The following is an 18,572-nucleotide window of genomic DNA, read 5'->3' on the forward strand; positions in this document are numbered from 1 at the left end:
CACTGCATCGGACTGCATTGCGATATCGCAATAAAGTCAAAATGTGACAAGTTGCGCTGAGTTGCAGAAAAAGTAATCGATATATCGGCATCGCAAAGCAACACAAATGCGGTGGTAGTATGAACGGACCTTTACTTACTTCTTAGTCACATACCATCTACTCAGTCTGATTGCCCATTGCTAGAAAATTTGTCACCAAAACTGGCGCACAGCAACGCACAGTAACATACAGTATGTGGCTTTGGATGTCCGTACATAAACTTGTGGCTACATGCAATTGAATGGAGATTCCTAATTATCAACAATGCCATTTTCTTTCATTTTGCTATATTTTTCATATAAAAAAAGAATGATTGACTTATCCTTCACTTTTAAGCTATCTTTGCCATTTTTTGGGTTTTTTTTATGCTTTCGCTGAGATCACTGATAGAGCCTTTAACTTCATCTGGGATCTTTTTTGGTTTTTGGAGCATCTGTGGAAAACAAACACATTCTGATATTTTTTAGCTCAATTGTTATGTGTTTTCTTATAAAGGAAAATAACAAAACTAGTTAGTATTAATACTATTAACACTGATTGTTATCAGTGTTAAGTTTTTTTGAAGATGATTCATCCAGAGAAATGCATCAGAATTGTGATATAAAATTGAATCGATTAAGCCCATATTTATTGATCGAGCTATGAGTTTTAAAATATTATACGAGACATAGTCGAGTCCCAATATTTTAAACTCACAGCGAGACTCAATAAATATTCGACATAAAGCATCCAATTTTATTATTATTATGTGTTGGATCCAATATTTTCACACACTTGGATTCATCAAAACATAATAATAAAGAAAGTTGGTGTAATTTGCCAAATGGAGATACTTGTCTGACCAAATCAAAGAATCAATCAATCAATCAATCAATCAACCAAATATATAAAATCCTATTAATCTGTAGTTTTAGCTAGTCTTTAAGACCCACATGTCCACCCCACCCAAAGAATTACAAATAAGGAGCCAGTACAAATAAACCCACAGAGCTAAATCATACATAATCAGTTATACTTTTACATCATCATTTATTCATTCACACATTTATAATACCATGCAACTAACTGTTGCCTATGTCATGTCACTCTATCAAACATGACCAACATCATTAATATTCACTACAACTGACCCTGAACATTAACTACAAAACTTTGTAGTAAATCTTCTGGATTTAAATGGAATGAATACCATAAATGTTCGCCTAATGGCGCTATGGGCTCCCTTGACATAAATGGAATTTTAGACACAAACTAAAAGTGCCCTCCCATAAAAATCCCACCAGCAAATAAGGGCACGTACCTTTAATTCTTGTTGGAATTTTCAGAGGAGGAAGCTCTCTATTTGTACATGAAATTTACCTTAAGGCAAAGGACCCACCCATGCGCACCATTAGGCGAACGTTTACGGTATTAGTTGTTACCAATCATGATGAGAAGATATGACTTCAGACACACTATAATTCAAACAATCTTATTAGGTCAAATACTATAGTAAATGTTACCATAGTAAAATGGTTGTGTTCTAATGGATACTTGGATAGTTCATTCGTGCAACTTTTCATTTCATATTACGTTATGATTTCTCTCATCCTCATGGCAGTGACATGAATTCATTAATCTTATACTGTAAAAGTCAATATTTTCGCGAAAAAATATTTTCGCGATTTTGTCAATTGCACGAGAATTAAATTTCGCGATTTTGATATTGATACAATAGAAACCTAATGCAAAAGTTTATTTTCGCGAGTTTTTATTTTCGCGATTTTATGTCTTCGCGAAAATAAAAACCTCGCGAAAATTTCTACTTTTACAGTACATGTTATCTCTATTCAAATTCATAGAGCCTTGATGTCACTGCCTCAAGGATGCAGATAGCACTAAATAATCCAATGTTCAGGATGCGCCATTCTTCTGTCGTAAGGAGAGCGGGTGGTCCATAAAACTATGTGACAATATTTAAGAACTAGTGTCCACAGCACACACATGCTGATATGATTCCATCATGGCCATTTCCATTGGCCTGGTGGAGCTTCATCCTTTAATGGTTCCCATGGTTTCCATTCTACCATTTTACGAGCTAGTGATAGTTCATCCTTGGCCTGCAAGCAAACAGAGAAGAAAACTAGTGTAAATATATCATATAATGCCATAACGTCTAATAACAATAATACCTGTTACACATAAACTTTATATTATACAATCTGATCTATTTCTAACGGGAAGCAATTTTGGTAAAGTTTCATTGCCATGTTACAGAAATCCTACCAAAAGCAGTCATCTTACATATTCTGTATTTGCTTTACATCTGGTTGCATTCATTGCAATAGAGATACCCTATGCAACTTCTTCCTTTTGAAAGCAGCTGCCTCATAATTCAGATTTAACTACAGAAGAATTCTACATGTTTTGTGATGAGATCCTATTTTAATCCCAGTCAATTTGGTACAGGTGTATACCACACAACTGTTCTTCTCTCATACCCCAAGTTGTTTGACATAGACAATCTGAACAAAGTCAGCAATAATGAAGAGCAAAAATGAGCAACAAAGATACAACAACATAAGAAATGACTTGGGCATTTCAATCAGGAAGCGTGTATGTACTGAATATTATGGTAATAAATAACTCATTTCTACAATTTCATACTTTGGTGTGAGTGGATCAGATCATGTCACATAAGATCATCTGCAGCACCCCATGATATAATTTGGTTCATCTCAAGTTTGGTAGTGACGTATTTGCATATTTCCCGTGCAGCAGTATCAAATCGCGCGTGTGAAGTTAAACGCCCTAAGTGTACACGCACACGTACATGGGCGTTTTGTTGGCATGCTTGCAGCGCAACCGCGAAGAAGCATTGACATCACTACCAAACTTGAGGTGAACCAAATTATAGCAAATATATTCTTTGTTGCAAGTGATCATTATTAGCATCTTAGCTTTTGTTTCAAGCGGAAATATTACAATTCAAAGAACATTTTATAATTTAAAGCACAAGGTCTCATGTTTCATCAGCGTTGACCTCAGTATTAACTATTCATTCAGTTTTAGGATTGTTTTTCATAAAAGTTGCAAAATATGTGCCTCAAACATAGGGGAATGGCATGCAATAATTCACTAACAAGACATTGTCCTAAAAATAAATATCCTATACCCCAATACTTAAGAAACATTGGTGATCTACATACAGCCTGTCTCAAAAAAAATTGTGCAAGTGAAAAGCGCCCTCTGTGGCAATTAGAAAATACCGTTGTGACATAATGCTTACATCACCGTCAAGGGCATAGTCTTAGCTCTCAAATGCCGTTTAGTCTGTTCAATTTGCTTGTTTTAATCTCGAGATATGCTTACATAACTACGAAGGGTAAAATCACAATTGTGCCACTTTTACTAGGGAAGAGGGCTGTACATGTAAATCAATGATAACATCAAGTTTATCAAGAGTTCCTTAGTAAAATCAAAAGAATGCATCAATTACACAACAATACAAAATTGTTCTTAATGTTTTATCATGATAAAGGTATAATGATTCTCTTTGTCCACTTACGACAAATTAAACGATAAATAAATACTTCACATTCTGCTGTAAAATTAAATACATGTGCATGTCAATGATTTTACCATGGTAAATACTGTTCTCTTTGTCATTCAAGACATGTTAAAAGACAAACAATAATTGCACACTTATAGGTTAATGAACTTTGACAAGTTCATGAAATTTGACAAATTAATGAAATTAGACAAAATAATGCACGCACGCTGGTGTTGATGCGTCTAATGCACGATCCCCGGAGGGGGAGTGCATTAGACGCATCAACATCAACTATCATTGATTTACATGTACAGCCCTATTCCCTAGTAAAAGTGGCACAATTGTGATTTTACCCTTTCGTTGTTAACTACACATATCTCGAGATTAAAAAGAGCAAAATGAACAGAACAAATGGTATTTGAGAGCTAAGACTGTGCCCTTGACGTTGATGTAAGCATCATGTCATAAGGGTATTTTCTAATTGCCAAAGAGGGCGCTTTTCACTTGCACAATTTTTTTTGAGACAGGCTATAGATGCTGTAACCAGCATATTTACCTGTGCAATTACTTCTTCAATTTGTCCAGCATTCATTTTCTCCTCCAATTTATCAATGTTGCTTTCCTGCAAGAAAAAAATCCAGCTGTGTTTATAAAACAATTTACTGTATAATTAAGCATGAGGTAGGGGCCCAAACTGCCCAATTTCAACAGAGGGACCACCGCCCTTTCCCTCCAGCAGCTTCACCACTGTATTATAATTCCTGTAGCATTTTGTACTTTTGAAGCACACACATCTATTCATACCTTCCATTTAGCCACATCTTAGAGCAAATCAAAATCTTAACATCTAATGGCTATAATGAAACTTTCAAAGTGAGGTGCAAATTTTGTCTCTAATATTACCATTTTTGCATTTCATTTCCCCTTTGAACTGCACTGCAATTTTGCATAAATCACAATAGAACCTTGTTTTGAGGCTATTAGCAGATGCGACCGACCCAGGTTTTAAGAAATTGGGGGAAAATTGTCCTGTACAAATGATTACTGACCCAAATTTCAAATATTTGTAATATCCAATGAATTGCTCCTAATGCATTGACATTTCATTCCTATCTTAATTTAGTAAATGGTGACTATTACCTTGCTCACTAGATCCATCCTTTCTATTACTATCTGCTCTGTATACTGTCTATATGCTGCATCCTTCGGAATAAGTTGCAATGCTGCTGAAATCTTTTCATATAGAACCCTTAATTTCTGAAAAATGATATGAAAACCGAAACAAAAAATGTTACTTCAAAGCTACCATGAATGATTCACAGGAGCAGTGCTTGACTCTCAACTCTGGACAAAGTTGACAGGTGACAGAAATTCCTAACATGACTCAAAATACTATGTTGATTATGAAGGCTATTTTGATTCTACGCAAAGAAGCCCTCCTGTGTACTTTTTGCAAGTCACAAATATATGTCATGAATGTTATTTGATCTTAGCCCTACAGGTAAATTAAGTTATTCTTGGCCAAGCTCGAACGCAATGTAAGGTGTGTGCATATTTTCTTCTGTATGACTATTGCGCTATATGTGTGTGTGTTTATCGTGTATCCAGTGTGTTCCGAGTGTTCGAGTTTGGCCAAGAATTACCTAATTTACCTGTAGGTGTATTGAGCCCTGTATCCAAAACCACACATGGCAAATTATAGAAACTAGTTCTGCAGGACTGAATGGTCCAATATTGTAAAAGCAATGCTTCTTTTAAAAGCACATACCATATGTGACATGATCAAGGGGAATGAGTCACATGTGGGCCCTGGTCGAAAATGAGTTTTACACATGGTCATGTTTTTTGAGGTGGGACCCAATTGTGTCACATCCTTCAATTTGTCAAAAATCAACTCCTTTTTTGTATTTCTGATTATATTTCAAAAAGTTATCACCTAAACTATGTAAAGGTATACATTTTTAGAAAGCATATATTGTCAGGATTGCAAATCTGTAAAGTTTGAATGGATATACAGGGTATGCCAAAAATATACAGGGTGATTCCAATGAAAAGTACCAAAAAAATTACATTTCTTTACCACTACTATTTCTACATAGTATATTAAATTGGAAAATTAACTTGATATTTGGAATGTACGCAATTAGCCCTTTCATTAAATATATAGTTTGCACCATATTTGTTAAAAAAGTTGTATTTAAATTGCTTAATTTAATGCAAAAGTGCCATTAATTGTAGCATTTATAATCAAATGCACTTTGAATTTGGAAAATATATTCAAAATAGTTTAAAGAATCGCTATAATATCACATTTAAATATTTAATTCCATAAAGGGTGTTCCAAAAATCAATATATAAAGTAATTTGTAACAATGGTACATAGTCATATACATACACAATTCTAAAGCATATATCAACAAACTATTTAACAATAACCAGAGATCAATATGTCATCAGATTAAATCCTTTGACTGTAATAATCTCCTTTGAGAAGATATATTTTATAGATATTTCAAAAATAAAACAATTTAAAAGTCCATCTATTTATGAAAACCTATATTGCTGCTTGCTGAATGACACACATATTCCACTGCATTCATTAAAAGCTCATTAAATCCTTAATTAATAAAGTTTATTAAGATTAACTATTAAGCAATTATAGTTAGAAAGTTAAAAAATAAGATAAAACTATGCAACTACATTTTTACTTCTACTAGGCACCAAAGTGCATGAATTTTATTAATGAACACCAACTTCCCATTGGATTTACACAGAGCTCCTCCGCTTCCGGCTCCTCCACTTCCGGCACCACCCCTGACTAATTAACTTAATTAAGCTGTAGTAATTAATTAATACATTTATTTAATTGTATTTGTTATTAATTCATTAGATTAATAATTTATCTTCAAAATAAGACCAAAACCATTTGTTCATGATGAATTTGAGCAAAAATATAGGAATAAGAAGACAAAATGATTTAGCAAAATGTGACAGCACCACCTTTTTTAGGGTCCCAGTATAAAAAACATGACCACATGTTTCGAAAGAGGACATTTAGAGCTTTCAGAAACTGAAAACCCCATGTTAGTACGACTTTTCTTTCTGAAGTTATGCCAATTTGTCAATCACTGAAAACAATATAAAACAAAAGAATTTTAACACTTTCTTTGCCAATATCTCAAAATCAATATTAGCGACATCCGACTCATTTCCCTTGATCGTGTCACATATTTGCTTTACATAATACATACAAGTTTTCTCCAGGAAAATACAAAATTAATGTTTTTTTCTAGGCCTTGATATTTATAGAATAGCTGAGAACTCAAAAGGACATAATTTAATCCTTCAAACTTGAATAATCCCTAAAGATCTAGATTGATGAATGCCCCAAAAAATCCATTTTCAAAAGTGTTCATGTTTATTTATAGTAACGTTTCCTTACCTCATGAGGGTTTGCTTCAACTGCCAAACCTACAAGGCCCGTAGTCTGAAAAAAAAAACATGAAAAGAATGCAAATAATTATGCTTGTTTTCAACTAAGAATACCGGTACGGTACATAAAAACATTATTGTTTTGTTTAAACGTATTGATAACATGCTCAGAGTGTATAATTCAGCAAAAAAGCAACTAATCCGCAGAACAGACTATTCCTAAAAGTAGCCTTGTCCTGCATTTACCTGTCATATAGTTTATGTCTAACTTTGGTTTGATGATGTATTGGTGGTCGGTCAATGTCTTAGTGTGTAGCCAGCAAATGGAAAAATCGTTCAGCTGACTAGCTGACTAGTTGTCTCGATACATCAGGAAAACACAACAACAAAGCAATGATTAGACTCTGCATTGCCCTCACGATCATGAGGACCATTTAATAAGCTATTCATACATACACGCTATATAACAGCGCGCATAATTGGTCGAGAGCCGGGCATAAACAGCGTTTATCCCGGATGTAAGATCGCCGGGTAAGAAAAATGCAAGGAAAATTATGATACTCATAATTTTTGTTATTATTTTGATAAAATAAGGATCACAAAATGTTCTGGTACATATGAACGGGGCAAGCGGCCACTCGGGGATAAACAACCGTTTAGTCATGAAAATATATGAATGAACCCCTAATTTATAACCATTCAACAATTTTATATTCATTATTACATAATTTATATTTTATATTTTATAAAGAGATAAATAATGACAGATTTCATAGCACTTTCATAGCAATTAAGACATAATATAAATATGGAGATAACCAAGTTCAAGACAGCAAGCATACTAAATTATTTACCTTCCAATAAATATTATTAATAAACACCATACAAGAATACCGTATTTCGTCAAATAGTAGCCCCCCTCAAATAAACGCCCCCCACCACTTTTTTCAACCAAGATGTTTAAAAAATGCCGATATTTCCATGCTATCTTGTGTAGTAAGCTTAATACCAAGTTGCTCACATGGTCGATAATAGCGTCACTTTTTGGCGAAAATCTCGATTGGAAACCCGGAAGTGAAGCAGAAGTCAGGGTTTCTAGTTCATAGTTCGTCATTTTAGCGTGAATTTTAAGTTTACCGTACCTAATGATTTTAACCTTAATGTATCAAATTCAAGCCCCGGGGTTTTCACCAACGTAGGCCTATTATAGGCCAAAATTGTAGTTCTATATTATTTTCTTGTAATGCATAATTTGCTAGTCCCACCTAGCATGCCTAGTATTGTTTTGGGGCTGTGCAATAATTATGCGGAGCCCGGGGAGGGGTGAAATTGCAAAACGTGCTTATCCCTTCTCGGCCTGCCAAAAATCGCTTGCCCCCTCTCCCGGCCTGCCAAAAATCTTTGCACCCCCTTTGCATATGCCATTTTTTGGGATTGCAATTTACAAACTTTAAATGGTTTAGATATAGGCCTAATTATGTTGCGAGTACAGCGAGCAGGGAAATCTGCATTATGTATAAAGCGTTTCCGTGCCGTTTTCTAAGCCTTTTTAGAGAGTTTTATTTAAAAGGTGCCCCATATGTGCCAAAAATTGCTTGTTCCCCCCTCTCGGCTTGCCAAAAATTGCTTCCACCCTCCCTTTCGATCGGTCAAAAAACTTTTACCCCCAATTTTACCCAATGCTCATAATTTTTGCTCAGCTCCTTAGGTAGCATACCTTGGAAACAGAGTATAATCACAGACTCACAGTAACTTAGGCCTATTAGGCGTGTGTTTTAGGGAGGCAAAAGATGCAATATTACAATCAAAATCAAACGTCACTACCAAACCCCAGGTGCCAAACGAAGAGGTGTTGGATCTGGCTGTAGGCCTATTCAGTATTATTCCGAGGGTGGGGGTCACTCACATGTAAAGGTGGTACGGGCATATGTGCGGCGGTCACATTTGCATCATTGCTCCAGTTCGTTGAGCCCAACACTCGGAAAATTATAGCTCTCTAGCTCAAATATGGAAATATTTTGAATTTGTTAGCTCCAAAGCCTATAATTTTTGCCCCAATTTTAGTTCACAGACCTCCACAAAAAATTTGAAATTTCAGTTCATCAGGCCCCTATTTTGCCCCCAAATCAGTTCTTATAGTTCCCAAAGTTTGGCGCCGCACACTCCAAAATTTAACTTGAGTGCCCCATAGTATTATTATTATTCATGTACATTCTAGACTTGCGTCTAATAAAGCAGTCATGTCAAAACAAACGAATATGATAATTAAAGATAACTGAAAGCAATTTTGCTTTTTGGTTGTACTTTTATTCACAAACTGAATTTATGTGCATGCAAAATTACTTAAATAAATCATGTGATGTGATCATTGATCAAGCATAAGAAGAACAAAAACAAAAGACCTAAAAAGACCCTATTTTGCGGACTCGAGGAGGACTCGAAGCCGAGTCCCCGAGTCCTTGGGGTCCGAGTCCGAGTCCGAGTCCTTAGCTTCCGAGTCCAAGTCCGAGTCCTTGAAAATCGAGTCCGGACTCGAGTCCGAGTCCGAGTCCCGAGTCCTCCAACACTGATCAGTGTACTAAATCGCCGTCATATTTGTATGACTGAGCATACGCATGATTTGCTGTTTTTCAAAAGCGACATGTATGCCTATTTAAACACCCTCTGTCTGTCAACGTTCACTAAAATTACATACATACTTTGTGCAGTTGTAAACGACAATGATTCAGTCTGATGATGAGTACATGACTGAGTATAAACACTAAAACAGAGCTTTACACAATGACTAATTTACATGGGCACAAAGGGCTGTGTTCATGTACCGTTACTCAGCCAAACATGAGTAAAGCCCAGAAGTCCTATCTTCACCGGTCGTTAATTTATTCAACAAGGAAAGAGATACAAAAGGCGAACGTCTACAGACATGCAGAACTATTTTTTCCAAGGACCACGACTTCAGACTATGGAATGACCTACCTAAGACATCATTGACATCCCTACCCACAAAACCTTCAGAGACAGCTACTTAGACTACATAAAAGACCAGAATTAGAAAACAACCACTCCTAGCGACCTCCTACAGCCTCTAGCAAAGCTCTAGTTCACCATGTAAACTTGTAGTTGTATGGCTCAAAATTCGGACCGCTCGCCATTAAGTTTACTGATTTCTGTGTTTTGAAATTTGTTGACATTTTAATGATCCCCAATTTTAGCTGTGTCACGTCACGTGCATGACGCTGGTGGGTACCAGCCAAACTTCAGAAGAAAAAAAACATGATCGCCGATATTATGTAGGACTTACATAGGATTACACAGAAATATTTCTTGCCAAAATTTGACCATTTCTAGGCAAGTTGGCCCTACTTTGTCTGCATTATGTGAAAAAGGACAGTCTTAATTAAGTATACGTGCAACGCTTTTAATGACAAGATGTTTTGGCATGTTTTGGGAGACTGCGAGGGATCCGAATTCCCGAATAAAAAAATGATGGAGCCTATTATTGACTCTGTAATATTCCTTCAACACGCTGCCGTCTTATACGATGGACAGATAGTATCAGTTTGTGAATGACGACATCGTATAAGGCCAAAAAAAAAAATTGTTGTGTTGCCCTCCCAAGCCTAAAATCTGGTAGTACAGCTGGCGGATTTTTTTTTTTTTTTTTTTTTTTACCAACTCAACCATTTGATACCTACTATTTCACAGTAACATGAGTGAAGAGAGGCATATGCATAATATTGGCTGTATTTTCTACCCAATTTTGAATATTTTATTGAAGTAAATATTAATATTAAGACCCTTCACAATTAATTCTTAGTTTACTATTTAAAGATTTTAAAAAAGGCATGAGGTAACTTAATAATTAGTTATTTATTACTTATTATTTTCTTCATTTTGAAACAAGTGGTCACAGCCCAATATCAACATCCTGCATGGTACATTTTGGCACTGCAGATCATATTGCAATTATGGTTGATTTTATACATTGATAATAATATGTGTTATTTGTTTGTTCAGGATTCATGATCAAAGTAAGAAAGTAGCAAATTAATGTAACAAAAATGTCATTTAACAGAGAAAATGACAGATAAAAATCAAATAATTAAATATTTTGCAATTCTCAATTTTTGATGCGTTCGGGAAATAGGAAACTCAAAATCAATTGTGAAGGGCCTATCATCCATGTTGTTGGGATTCAATGAGTAAGTCCTACTATGGATCCAATTAAAGTGCTGGCTTGGGGCACAATCTTTTTAGTGAACATCAGGGATCCGGGAATAGGCTTGGGGTACATGTATGATATAAAAAAAACCATTTGTTAAAAAAAATTACCGTATTAAAAAAAAATTTTGACCCGGCCGCGGAGGGCAACACAACAAATTTTTTTTTTTGGCCTAACTATAAGTTCCTTGTACTAGCAAAGCTCCCAAGAGGAAGATTCAGTAGCTCGAGATAGTCTAGCTAAAATACAGGTTTACATTTACTATCTTACATCAGAGATGTCACAGGCTGACCCAAAAAAATCCTGAACTTGCGAAGCGTAGCGAGCGCAGCGAGCGAAGCTCTCCTGGCTTGTTCTACACTTTTAATAAAAAGTGCTTCCTTCTTCCAGAAAACATGCTTTAAAGTTTTCAGTTTCCTATACTTTTATGTACAAGAGACACTCTTAAAAATAAAAGTTTTTTGGCTTAATTACATGGACAATATGGCTGATGTTGATATATGTGAAGCAGAAAGATAAGACAATAGGGCCACTCCAAAAGCGCAAAAAAAATTTTAAAAAATAAAAAATTTTTTTTTTTTTTTTGAAAATCCGGATTTTTTTTTTTTAATCCCCAAAATCTCTGTTACATTATCTTGCTGTATTTCAGCTAGGCGCCAGATGACAAGCTTCGGGTTTTTTGGAGAACAATACTGTTACGTAAGATGAAGAAGAAACCCGCCTCGGAGCCCGCCCTACTCATTATTTCATTGTACTTATTGCAATTTGCCTCCACACATTACGTAATCAACACAAAGCTTTTGTGAGGATTAGTGAGTGGATAAGAAATTGACAGTGGATGATACGAAGGACACGCCGATTGTTAGTTGTCAATCATGAATTGCCATAGCGTATTAATATTTTACTGCATGGCATTCCGCAAACACCAAGACAAATTATGCCGTATTTTTCCAAAGATCATCTCATATGAAGTAACCTGAATGCGATCTGTACTTTTGTAACATTCCGATCGCTTTTGATCACCTATTATCGGCGAATTTGCTTGAAAACACGTGAGTAATTGTTGGGTCAAGGGTCACCTGCCGGTGATCATATCAAATCACATCGTTGCATCGTTTTTGCTCTCTTTTTGTATTATTTGAGGAAGTTTTTCCCGACTTTTTGATAGAGACTTGATTTGGATACATTGGTGCAAATTTTGGCTACTCTTTGAAGTGCTGACCTGCTTGATTTCCAGCTGAATTCTTGATGCCAACCTTTGTGACACGGTGAGCTTTTTCCAATATGGCGGCGAGTGTGCGTCTATCGCAACCTGGAAGTGCATGTAGCAAATTCAATCACGCTACCCGTAGAAGAAGAGACCATTATGCTTCCAAGCTTGAACTAACATCTTGTAGTATGAATAGTACTCTTATGTTTAGACGCATGCTTCATCTGCTAATAATGCTTGTAGTGATAGTTTATAGATGCAAAACCCTGCCTCCATCCTTCATGTATGCAGATAACCTTAGTGTGTACTATGAGAACCTTCCAACAAACTCTTGTACATGTACTACCAATGTTATTCAGAGTCCTGTAGTGCTAGCTAATGAAAGCTTAATTTCAATGAAGAAATTTAACTTACTCAACCTTGAAAGGTCGGTTGAACCGACCAAGTCAATGACAATTCTGATCATCCTTTTGTCAGGTGACATTCAAATCAATCCAGGCCCCAGTAGTGATAATGACTCAAGTATGTCAGCTGATGTGATCTACCCATGTGGTGTTTGTGACATTCCAGTCCTAGACTCGGACAAAGCAATTGACTGTGACGAATGTGGTATTTGGTTACACGCAAATTGCATTGGTATTACCAACAAAGAGTACAAAACTTTGCATAATAAGTCTTTCAGCTGGATATGTTTTAGATGCAGTACTCCAAACTTCTCTGATAGCTTCTTTCAGGACTCAGTTGTTGATTTGTCAAATTCATTTAGTTCACTAGAAGATCAAGTTGCAGAAGATGAAAGCACACCCACTCTACCAGATAAATCATCTACTGGTACAGGTACTGCTGGCGCTTCTAAGCTCCCTAGCAACAATAGAAATAAAACAAGAACTAAAAAACACAGAAAGCTGAAAATAATGACCGCTAACTGTCAGGGGTTGAAAGGAAAAGGCAAACAAAAAGAACTTGAACTCTTATTACATAATGAGCAGCCTGATATTCTCCTTGGCACTGAATCATGGCTTTCACCTGAATATCCGGATACAATCTTTCCAGATAACTATCTTGTCTGGAGACGGGATAGGAATGCCAATGATCTCATTCTCACTGAATTGTCTGACTATGGGAAAAATTGTGAATTTATCATGGCAAAGTTACAAGCAGTTAATAGCCCAACTGTATATGTTGGCTGTATGTACAGACCTACAGACAATAACCCTAAGCCTCTTGAAGCCTTAGCTGCTGACTTGGAAAACTTGACTTCATCCGGATCAAAACTCCCCATCTTAATCCTGGGCGGGGATTTTAATCTGCCATCGATAGACTGGACATCAGAATCTATTGGTCCCAGCCCCAGATATGGGAAACAAGTCAACGAAAAAATGATGGAAATTTATTACAACAACAGTCTTCATCAGTTGGTTGATTTTCCCACCCATGGAGATAACATCCTGGATCTGCTCTTCACTACTGTCCCAGAGAGTATTTCCAACATTACCCACACACCTGGCCTGTGCAAACATGTTGCTGTGCAAGCTGACTGTGATATTAAACCTGAGTTATGCAAGAGAAAAAGAAGGAAGGTTTACATCTACAGAAAAGCTAACAATGAGAAAATTCATGAAGATCTAGACCAATTTTCTCAGAAATTTGTCAGGGAGCAAGACCAAAACCTAGGTGTTGAAGAGAACTGGGCAAACTTTAAGGATGCAATCTTTCAGACTCTGAAGGAAAATGTCCCACAGAAAGAGCTCAAGGAGAAACCAGGTCTCCCATGGATTACCAGTAAGATCCAGAGATTGATGAAACACAGAAGAAAGGTTTATGATAAAGCTATGAAAACTGGCAGTTCTCACCACTGGGATATCTACAGAAACATTCATAAAACAATTAAGGAAGAAATCAAGATTGCTCATGACAACTACATCGCTGGGTTATTTGATGACACTCAGGATGGCTGCATGAAGAAATTCTGGAGCTTTATCAAGAGCCAGCGGAAAGATAAAGTTGGTGTTTCGCCATTGCTGGATTAAGCTAGTTCGTTAGCAACAACTGGTGCTACAAAGGCTGAAACACTATCCAAACAATACCAGAAAGTCTTCACTAAGGAAGATACCAGCTCCATCCCAGATAAAGGACCTAGTCCCTATCCAAAAATGGGTAGAATTGTCATTGAAGTATCTGGAGTTGCAAAGTTGTTGGACTCTCTAAACCCACGTAAAGCGTCAGGTCCTGACCTCTTGCCTACAAGGCTCCTGAAGGAGCATTCCTCCATCATAGCTCCAGTACTAACAAGACTTTTCCAGCAGTCTCTTGATAGTGGCATTGTTCCCATGGATTGGACCAAGGCCAACGTTAGTGCTATTTTCAAAAAAGGGAAACGATCTGACCCCGCAAACTACAGACCGGTATCATTGACAAGTATAACATGTAAGCTTCTTGAGCACATTATCTTCTCAAACATCATGACACATGCAGACTCCCTCAATATTCTTGCCAGTTTCCAACATGGATTTAGGAAAGGTCACAGTTGTGAAACTCAACTGATTAACATCGTTGAAGAGCTGAGTAGAGGCCTCGACAGCAAACAACAACTTGACTGCCTGGTGCTTGATTTTTCAAAGGCATTTGGCACCGTGCCACACCAGCGCCTCCTCCACAAGCTTGAATTTTTATGGCATATCGGGTTCCACACTAAACTGGATCAGAAGTTGGATAACATCCCGCACTCAGACCGTTGTAGTAGATGGGGAATCCTCCAATGAAGTTCATGTTGCATCCGGGGTCCCGCAGGGCACGGTATTAGGCCCGTTAATGTTTCTCCTCTATATCAACGACATTGGAGATGGGCTGACCTCAAGAATAAAACTATTCGCTGACGACTTGTTTGCTGTTTAAAGAAGTAAAGACCAAAGAAGATGCTGACTCTCTCCAACTCGATCTTGATAAAGTAGTTCAATGGTCACATTCTTGGCAAATGTTATTCAATGCCAAGAAATGTTCAGTTCTGAGTGTCACCCAGAAGAAAAAGCCAATCACCACCAATTACACCATGAGTGGAGAAACTCTTATGCATGTTGACCAGCAAACATATCTTGGGAGTTGAACTTACCAAAGATCTTGACTGGGGACCTCACATCAAGAAAGTCACTGCCAAAGCCAATAAGACCTTGAACATGGCCAGAAGGAATCTCTATACCTGCTCCCAGAAGGTCAAGGAGAGTGCCTACATTGGTCTTGTGCGGCCAACTTTAGAGTATGCCCAGACTGTATGGGACCCGTACCAACAAAGTCACATTGACCAAGTAGAAAGGATTCAAAGAAAAGCAGTCCGCTTCGTATCTGGAAACTACTTAAGAACAGCTAGTGTAACATCTATGAGAGAGGCATTGCAGTGGCCCACACTTCACCAAAGAAGATGCGTTGCGAGACTAACAATGTTCCATAAGACACAGAACAACATGTCAGCTGTCAACATTCCAGACTACATCCATAGACTAAAGCCAAGAATTCTCCGCGTTGCGGAAATTCCGCGAAAATCACGGAATTCGGAGGTAAAGCGGAAAATGCATTTCTGAGAAAAAAATAAGCAAAAATGACATAGAAAAAATACAATTTTCACAGCTCGAGTATCCCATAATCCTTTGCGCGCCCGACTAAAATAGCTCTTGGGGTTTTCCGGCCTTTTGTATGCGTGTTTCAACATGACTCAGAATCGCGTGCATTGCGCTGCTACTCGCTGGATTCTTGTGAAATTTTATTATGTCAGAAATGTGCTAAAATTACAAAGCGGAGAAAAGCGGAATTTAGCATTTGTAAAGCAGAAAATTCTTGGCTTTACCATAGACCTTCCAGACTACTTCGTGGACAACATGACCAGTCATATATCAACATCCAAAGCACCACTGAACAGTATCGCTCATCATATTTTCCAAGAACTATCAGATGTTGGAACCTTCTTCCCAGCTCACTGGTTCAGAACGCAACACACACTGCTTTTCAATCTAACCTTTGGAACTTAATCAGTGATGGCCAGGTGGAAGTCGGCAGACCACGAGATCCAGACATTAGGACACAAATTGGAAGCTGCAGTCAACAGCAGCAGCCCATCGTGATCTTCTAATTTTTCTGCTGTTCTGGTTTTTTATCCCGCACACCACTGTATTATATTGTCTGCACGATTCATTACGATGTGATCACCGGCGATGTCGCCCTTTTCTTTGCACCATGGACCATACAACCCTATTGGAGGGTTCTGTTCCAGTATTCCTCAGACAGGGTCTAATTCTAATTTGTGTCTATGCTAATTATGTTTACACAACATGAACATCTACATCTACATCTACAGGAATACTAGCTCGAGATACTCTAGCTAAAATACAGGTTTACATTTCTATCTTACATTATCTTGCTGTATTTCAGCTAGAGCTCCAAACGACAAGCTTCCGGGTTTTTTGAGAACAATACTGTTACGTAAGATGAAGAAGAAACCCGCCTCGGAGCCCGCCCTACTCATTATTTCATTGTACTTATTGCAATTTGCCTCCACATTACGTAATCAACACAAAGCTTTTGTGAGGATTAGTGAGTGGATAAGAAATTGACAGTGGAGGATCTGAAGGACACGCTGATTGTTAGTTGTCAATCATGAATTGCCGCAACGAATTAATATTTTACTGCATGGCATTCCGCAAACACCCAGACAAATTATGCCGTATTTTTCCAAAGATCATCTCATATGAAGTAAGCTGAATGCGATCTGTACTTTTGTAACATTCCGATCGCTTTTGATCACCTATTATCGGCGAATTTGCTTGAAACATGTGAGTTCATGTTGTGTAAACATAATTAGCATAGACACAAATGAAATTACGATGCAATACAATGCAATTTGAATGCGCAGCAGATCTATAGAAATAACGTTGCCCGGTTTTATGCAGAATTAGACCCTGTCTGAGATTCAGCCTTTTCAGGATGAAACCAGCAAAGTAAGTAAGTAGCAGAATTCGACAGCATTACAGTGACTGATCATGACAAAATTATATGAAATTGTGCAGTCGCCGCCAATATTTTGATCTGCTCTTTCCCGCTTTTTTGATGATGTAAAGTAGCTTCTTTTATTGTGAATCTAATCTATTCAAAACTTTACTGTTAATGTTGAGAGATCAAATTTTCTTACTTTTTTTATTGCACCCGACATTTTCTTGGAACCTGGCATAGACTGGCACCAAACAACCGATAGGGGCGCTATTCTAATTTTGTGAGATCAGGTGCCCAGATAGGGCCACACAGGTTTGAAAAAGTGAGGAGGAAAAAAAGGATAAAGGGCTATAAAAGAAATTTTCGCCCTTTTTTCTTTAATAACAAAGTTGGCGATAGTCAGGGCTTGAAATAAAGCAGGAGCAAGGGGCAAAGAGCAAGGGGCAAATTTACCCCTGCTAAAAGGCAAGATGCTGTGTGTATTTGTATAGACCCAGGGGCAATATTTACACAAAAACCCAAAATTGCTCCTGGATCTGAAATCCTTATTTCAAGCCCTGGCGATAGTACGACTTTTGCTAGTTGAAGCTGCCGACTCGACCGTATCCAGATGCAGATCCAGAACTGTTTTGGCCGCCCCATCTTCTTCTGCCGCCCCTTCATTTTCCCCACCCCGCGGTTTTGGGGCGCGGGGCTGGCGCCCCCAATACGCGCATCATAGGTCTGAGGTAGGCCTAATTATTTGATTAATTAATTACTATAAAATAAAATACATGCACAACTAAATAAAAGTTATGATCCTTTTTATTTGATCATGATTATTTTTTATTCGATCATATGTCAATATTATGACATTCAACAACACACAATCCAGAGTGGAGAAGGCAGAAGATGTCATGTCCATAAGGGACGCACCATTAGATATCAAGGGGGGGGGGGGGCTTGGTAGTTGGGGTCGTAACAATTTTTTTTTTTTTTTGCGGGGGGGGGGAGCAAATTTGTGGTTGAGGATCTGGTTTTAGCAAATTTTTTTTGTCAACACCTCGGAGAGACAAATTTTTTTTTTTTGCAATCGTAAAGTCCTATAATTTTCAACAATTTGTTTGTCGAGTTGTAAAATTTTGTCCATATTTTTAATCATTTCTACGTTTTGTAGCAC

General features: G+C 37.4%; 1 protein-coding gene across 1 annotated transcript; it reads right to left on the bottom strand.

Annotated features, from left to right (window-relative positions):
- Positions 1-1,056: 1,056 nt before the first annotated feature.
- On the bottom strand, positions 1,057-17,688 carry LOC140149262 (NADH dehydrogenase [ubiquinone] 1 alpha subcomplex subunit 5-like). The gene is made up of 5 exons (XM_072171510.1): positions 17,613-17,688; positions 7,015-7,059; positions 4,713-4,829; positions 4,129-4,194; positions 1,057-2,139 (listed from the first exon to the last, which is right to left on the bottom strand). The coding sequence occupies exons 1-5, from the start codon at positions 17,649-17,651 to the stop codon at positions 2,041-2,043; spliced, it is 366 nt and encodes a 121-aa protein (XP_072027611.1). The 5' UTR covers positions 17,652-17,688; the 3' UTR covers positions 1,057-2,040.
- Between the last annotated feature and the right edge of the window lie 884 nt (positions 17,689-18,572).

The sequence above is a fragment of the Amphiura filiformis genome, chromosome 3 (assembly GCF_039555335.1).
Source record: "Amphiura filiformis chromosome 3, Afil_fr2py, whole genome shotgun sequence".
In the NCBI taxonomy this organism is placed as follows: Eukaryota; Metazoa; Echinodermata; class Ophiuroidea; order Amphilepidida; family Amphiuridae; genus Amphiura; species Amphiura filiformis.

Coding starts and splice junctions, on each gene's coding strand:
- LOC140149262 (XM_072171510.1), bottom strand. CDS start 17,651: ATGCCAGGTTCCAAGAAAATGTCGGGTGCAATAAAAAAA. Junction 7,060..17,612: donor TGTCGGGTGCAATAAAAAAA/GTAAGAAAATTT, acceptor TTTTTTTTTCAG/ACTACGGGCCTTGTAGGTTT. Junction 2,140..4,128: donor TTGAAGAAGTAATTGCACAG/GTAAATATGCTG, acceptor GTTTGCTTGCAG/GCCAAGGATGAACTATCACT.